Below are 6,540 nucleotides of genomic sequence, written 5' to 3'. Positions count from 1 at the left end.
GGAGACAATTAAAGATTTATTCAGGAATATTTAGTTTGCAAACTAAATAATTAGCTTCCCAACTACTACCCAAATGGAAGCTAACTACTACCTAACTTTCAAATATTGAATTTAACATATTTGAAATTCAATATTTCAAATTTTCAATTCAAATTTACATAATTTTTAAGCTTCAAATTCAAGTAAAATTTGATGCTAAATTTGAAATTTACCTTTGAATTTTCAAGTTAATCAAAATTCAAAATATTAAATTTGAAAGCTAAATAAATCATGAAGTTAACATTATATTAAGTACGCAAATAATTGTACATCTCTTTGTGTTTTAGTAATATTCTGACAAAAAATATATATATTGTATGACTGACAACTGCAGTAACCATAATTTTTGCATTTTCTTTACATAAGATGATAACACCAACTTTAAGGAAATTTCCACTGAATTAATGATTTCTGCAACTGAAATAAGACAGTGATGGTACCATAGCTTGAAGTTGCAGTGATTTGTCAAATAATAATATATAAAGAGAAAAACAATCGACAGAAACAGTACACAAACTCTTTAATTCACAGTCACGTTTATTAAGACACTTGTCCTTATCTTGAAGAAGTCGCCTTTAAATCATATTTTAACGCCATCTAGTGGAATCAATGTTGAATTATCACATATATACTAGCAGTAGTGAAATAAGAATTGTTTTATTGAAAAATTATCACTGTAATTTTCTTTTTTTCCTTTCCTACCTACAATTATTGTAGGTATTGTAACTTATACAATAAAATTGTATAAGATTTTATTGTTTTTATTATTGTTTTTAATTTTATATATTTAAAACTGTTTTAATATTTTAAAGTATTTTTAAACTATAATAATAATAATAATAATAATAATAATAATAATAATAATAATAATAATAATTGTAATTATTATTATTATTATTATTATTTGTAGTAGTAGTTATAAAATATATTTATCACAGTTGTTAAAACATGTTAGTAGCCATTTAATATGACGGACTGGTTTCATTGTGTGACTTCCTCATTTGCAAAGTATTTTGTTTTGAAATTTGTCTGTAAATAAAATTTGACACACACTCATATATTCAACACGATTTTTTTAAGACTACAAGTTCCAAAACATCATGACATTGATGATTAAGATGTGTTTTCACAAATCATAACACCATAAAAATGCATGGTTAGTTTGACAGATCCTCTTCTACTCTAAGACAATCAAAAGTTAGTTGAGTGTCGTTTTTAAATTTTAATGTCATCATCTGGAACCCCAGACAACACGGAGATAAAACTGTTTAATCAGCTCCTGTTTGTTTTCAGAGAGGTGTTGCTGGATTGCTATGGGCGTCCATGCAGACGTGAGTGAATTGCTGTCACACTGCAGTCCAACAGAGGGCAAAGTGCAAGCAGAGCTGTCACAGCATACTTTATCAAGCTCTTTTTCCTCTTCCTTCCTCCTCCCACCTACTGTCAAGTCTCCACCTCGTCTCTCTTTAATACCATTCACTCAGACTTTCACTCATCTTGCTGTGCTGTGCTGTGAGTATAACACATTGTTTGTTTGCAGCAAAGGTAAGCCTTTTTTTTTGATGTTTTCTGACAGGTTACAGAAAAGTTTGAACTAGTATTGACCTGGTCATTGTTCCATGAAGTTTGCCTTTCCCCTGCATGTAAATGGCCTCTGAGCATGTGATGACTGGAAAATCTCACTGAAGAATGGATCTACTGTAAATGCAACGAATTATTTACTGAAACATTAAGGCAGAGAGTATATACAGATGTGTTTGCTGTGGGATTCAGATGCTGTTTAATCTCTGGCTCTGTGTTAAAGGACTTGGAAGGAGTGAAATCCCTGCCAGTAGGAGTACTATAATTCAGCTGATTAACATAACATAACCTTGATGCTAATATAATTTCTAAAATGATTTCTATTTTGAGCTCTTCTGAAAGCTCGAGGTTAATTTAGAAACCTTTAAAAAGCATCTGAATAAAACAGAATGAGAATTTGCAGTCATGAGATTTCATTTCTGTTTTTTAATTGTTTATAATGTACTTTCAGTTTCAAATGATCTCTTTGTTTAGGTAACAATGAAACTCTGCATCCAACAAAGCAATGGTGTTCTTCTGTAAGATCATAAGTCCAACATAAAACAAACAAAGGTGGGTGATCCACTTGGGAATTCCATTCTATAAAATGGGAAATAGAAACTGTAATTATATGTGGCCCACTTAGTACTCAAGGACTTTTCAGGGTAGCATGAGCGTGGTTGAGACATACACTTCTTGTTTTGGTTTTTCAGGCGGAGCACTGACAAATTTAGATGTGCAGCAGTAAAAAATGTTGAAAAAACAGCCCAGAAATACATCTTTGCAGAGAAGTCACTCTTTAAGACTGTTTGCCCAGCCCTGTTAGTCGCTTCTGCATGGATTCTCTAGAAAGAAGGGATGCAGCAGAGAGTGGGAAGTAAGGAAACAGGCCAGGACTGAAGAGTCACGTTTTTCACACAAAGAATTAAAATTTAAAGCCACAGATTTGAGAGGAAAAGCTCTACAAGGGTGGAAATTCCCTAAATAGTCCGAAACGGAGGCTGTTTTGATTATGTTCTTGTAGTCATTCATCAAATCATTTTTCACTTTTTTTGTGTTCCCTTCAAATTACTTAGTAGGCTATCTCATACTTATTGGTGTCTGTATTGCTGTTATTTTATCATAAGTATGTTTCTGAATGTGAATTCACTTTATTTGTTCTTAAAGTGTGCTATCTAATACCCACTAAATTAGGAGGAATATATCAAAAATCTTTTTCAAAATGTGAATTTTGTTTGAGACATTTTACAGACATGACATGAAAATTTTCCCATTGTGCAGTTTTAATTCTTACAATAAATCAGAGCTGGAGGTTATTATTGTGTGCAGCTGGTGAAAAGGGTTGCATCACTATTTACTCTGCTGTGGTCACAAGGCTTGAGTGAACACGAGTTTAAGCACGGCTCTTTGTGTTTTCCTTGCAGCCCAGCTGTGTGTCAGTCTCACTCCCAAACCAGATCTATTTTTTTATCCAAATACTGACATGTAGCCCAGTGGATGGGTTACTTGGGAATTAGGGAGGAAATTACACTCCTTAGAATGCATTCTTATTTGGATAAAAACAATTTGAAAATAACACTTGATATATTAAGAAAGAAAAAACTGATGCCGGATTGAAGACCCTTCTGCTAAACATTGTCAGAGTGCATCTGTTGATCATTTCAGAATGGGTTAATAGTCATTTCAACTTTATAAAATTTAAATATTCAAGCACAGAAACACTACAGTTGTACAGATGAGAATACATCAATTTTGTAATTCTAGATTTCTGATCAGTTGAACAATGTCCTGCTGTCAGCTGTTACATTTCTGTTTGCCATTATTCTCAGTTTCAGTGTGAGAGCAATTTAAATTATTTGTAAATAGCAGCATTGCTTAGTGATTTTACAAGTTTTCTTCTGTTGCTCTATGCATATCAAATACAAAATAAATTAAATTAGCTATAGTAAGATGGAAAAGTAAAAGCTGTAAAACAGTTTACCTAAAAAAGTGAAAAAAGACAGCTGATGAAGCTGAGTAAAATTAGTCACAAAATCAGTAGTTTCTACAGAAGTTGTGTTGCTGTTATTGAAAATAAAGTAGGTTTCTTAAGACAAAATTTATTTTCTTTGTCTCTGTTAATTGTTTTAAATTTGCAATCTACTGAGTACTAAGTTCATGAACTCTCGTTTTTTGCTCATGTGCTTTTTTTTTCCCAAGTCTCAATGTCAGGGAGAGTTTAAGGTGACTAAGCATTTGCTCGGCCATGACCCTACTTTGTGAAGCAACATGTTCAAAAAAGGAGTGCATAAAACTGATGAAATCAGAAATTTGTTAAGTGAAATCCTAATGTGGCTCACGTGGTCAATGAACTTGTGGCAAAACCTTGATAAATGCTGCATTCACAGCTTAAAAATCTCACTTCCACAAAGTTTCAATAACTTTCTTTTTGTATATGTCCTGCATCACTTCCTGAATGTTTTCAGAGGCCAATGTAACTAAAAGCTGTCATGGAAGAACTACGACAAATTGATCTGACATACATCACAGAGTGCATCATCAGCATCATCTGCCCTTCTACATGTCCAGAGGATCTCTACCTGCAGAATCTGAAGAAGATTATCCCTATGCTAGAGTCTAAGCATGGGCACAACTATATGGTGAGAAAATATTGTTTTTAACAGCTGTTTTCTTTTCATGATTCTTTTTACTCATGTACTATTAACATTAACCAAGACTACATTAAAAAATTTTTAAAAATGCTACTTTTTATAAGGAGAAACAATTAATCCCCCAATTAATTGCAATTAGTTGCGAAAAAATGAAAATTTTTGAAAAGACAATTCAATTCTACTGATAGTACAAGGGCATAATTAAAAGAGGATCTGTAGAATTAAGAAATCGTTTAAATATACCTCTTACTACTGCAAGATTAAACAGAAATTAATAGAACTAATCGGTTTAATCCAATTATGATAATTATGTTAATAATTGTCATTATTAACATAATTTTAATTATGTTAATTAAACGTAACATAATTTAATTTTTTTTAAATTATGTTAATTAGCATCATAATTAACATCATCATTTATGTTAACCTTCTGATGCATATGTGGTGTCCTTTTGGACCTGGTGAGGTCATTTTTTGCAATATCTTTGTAATGAAAAATTTTCATCACTTCATATTCCAAGTATTCCACAACAAACATCTTATTGATATTAAGCAATTCAAAATTTTAATTTACCTTTTACACATTTTAAGAAATATCATGTTTTATATTACTACCCCTTTCTTCCAAATGACCTGCATTCATTTCCTAAGGAATTTAATGGGAATCTTTATTTCTTACCAACTGTGACTGCCAGGAAATTTTTTTTGTGTGAAACAGACAAACTGAGTCTCACCCCTTAATAATAACATTTTACAAAGCAAGAACCTCTACATATAATTATTATCTTTATTTTTACCTCACAAATGTGTGGGCATGTGTGGGTGTGTGTGCGTGTGTGGGGGTGTGTGTGTGTGTGTCAATCATGAGTACTGTGACAGAGTTATTGTCACAAATCAACCTATTACCCTTCTTTGAAGTTAGATAATACTAATTATCTAACCCAGCTAGCTAACATTACTGCCTATACTTTATGGCGCATGTGTATTATTTGTGTGTGGGTGTGTGTCGGGGTGTCTCTGTGTGTGTCTGACACCCTGGATGAGAAAACCAAAAGAGAAAATATGTTGAATTACATGGAAAACCTGTTGATCAATGTGTTCAAGGTTCTTTCTTTTATTATCTCAATAAATAATAAATAAATGTATAGCTATATAAATGAATGCATAAATAAATGAGTTGAAAAAGAATAGAGTGCCTTATCCGGGTCGGGGAGGATGTCCTGCCCCAAGTGGAGCGGGAGATCGACAGGCGGACTGGAGCAGCTTCTGCAGTGAAGCGGGCTGTACCGGTCTGCCGAGGTGAAGAGAGAGCTGAGTCAAAAAGCGAAGCTCTTGATTTACCAGTCTAAGTTCCTACTCTCATCTATGATCAGGAGCTTTGGGTCATGTCCGATAGAACGAGGTCACAGATACAAGCAGCCGAAATTAGTTTTAGTTTTTAGGGTGCCTGGACTCTCCCTTAGAGAGAGAAGCTCAGTCATCTGGGAGGGAATCAAAGTAGAGTCGCTGGTCCTTCATGTCGAGAGGAACCAGTTGAGGTGACTTGGGCATCTGGTTAGGATGCCTCCTGGACGTCTCTCTAGTGAGGTGTTCTGGGCATGTCCCACCAGGAGGAGGCCCCCGGGAAGACCCAGGACACGCTGGAGGGTCTATGTTTCTCAGCAAGGAACGCCTTGGGGTTCCCTGGAGGAGATGGAACAAGAGCTGAGGAGAGGGAAGTCTGGGCCTCCTTACTTAGGCTGCTGACCCCGCAACCTGACCCCGGATAAACGGAAGAGGATGAATGAATGGATGGATGGATGGATGGATAAATGCACACACCTACATACACTCACATGCATGATACACACAGCACAATAGAATACTGACAGTATTGTTAGCTAGCTTGTTTAGCTAGCTAATTTCAAGAAACATGCTCTTTCTATCCCCCCCTCTCCCTGCCGACACACACCCACAAACATAATGGACGCTGACATTTTTCCAATATTGCTGTTGTAAAATTGCTGTTGTTGTCATTTCGTTTTATAAATGTTCTACAAATTGTCACAAATCTTCTACAATTTCTTCTAAAAATGCTTAAAAAAGTGAAAAATTAAAATATTTCAAACATGAAATAATTCTTGTGTGAAAAACCCCCACATTGGTTTAAACACAAGTCCAAAAAGACCCACTCATGGAAGACTGTATGGTCAATATGTCATGCATCAGAGGGTTAATTATGATGATTTTCCACTTACAGGTAATGAAAACATGACATTTAAAATTAGAATAAAAATCAATAAAAACAACA

The 6,540-nt window shown here is 34.2% G+C and overlaps 1 protein-coding gene across 3 annotated transcripts in view; it reads left to right on the top strand.

Annotated features, from left to right (window-relative positions):
• Positions 1 to 1,475: 1,475 nt before the first annotated feature.
• Positions 1,476 to 6,540, top strand: part of LOC116725702 (tensin-3-like) — a 42,188-nt gene continuing 37,123 nt past the window's right edge. Inside the window, exons 1-2 of one of the 3 annotated variants that reach the window (XM_032571932.1) lie at positions 1,476 to 1,551; positions 4,065 to 4,238. In XM_032571932.1, the coding sequence (XP_032427823.1) occupies positions 4,089 to 4,238 (150 nt within the window). In that variant the 5' untranslated portion in view covers positions 1,476 to 1,551; positions 4,065 to 4,088. Of the gene's footprint in view, positions 4,239 to 6,540 lie in introns of all 3 variants that reach the window. The other 2 variants (XM_032571931.1, XR_004340452.1) reach the window with 2 other exon arrangements.

The sequence above is a fragment of the Xiphophorus hellerii genome, chromosome 9 (genome assembly GCF_003331165.1).
Source record: "Xiphophorus hellerii strain 12219 chromosome 9, Xiphophorus_hellerii-4.1, whole genome shotgun sequence".
Classification (NCBI taxonomy): domain Eukaryota; kingdom Metazoa; phylum Chordata; class Actinopteri; order Cyprinodontiformes; family Poeciliidae; genus Xiphophorus; species Xiphophorus hellerii.
This window is presented reverse-complemented; position numbering and strand designations above follow the sequence as displayed.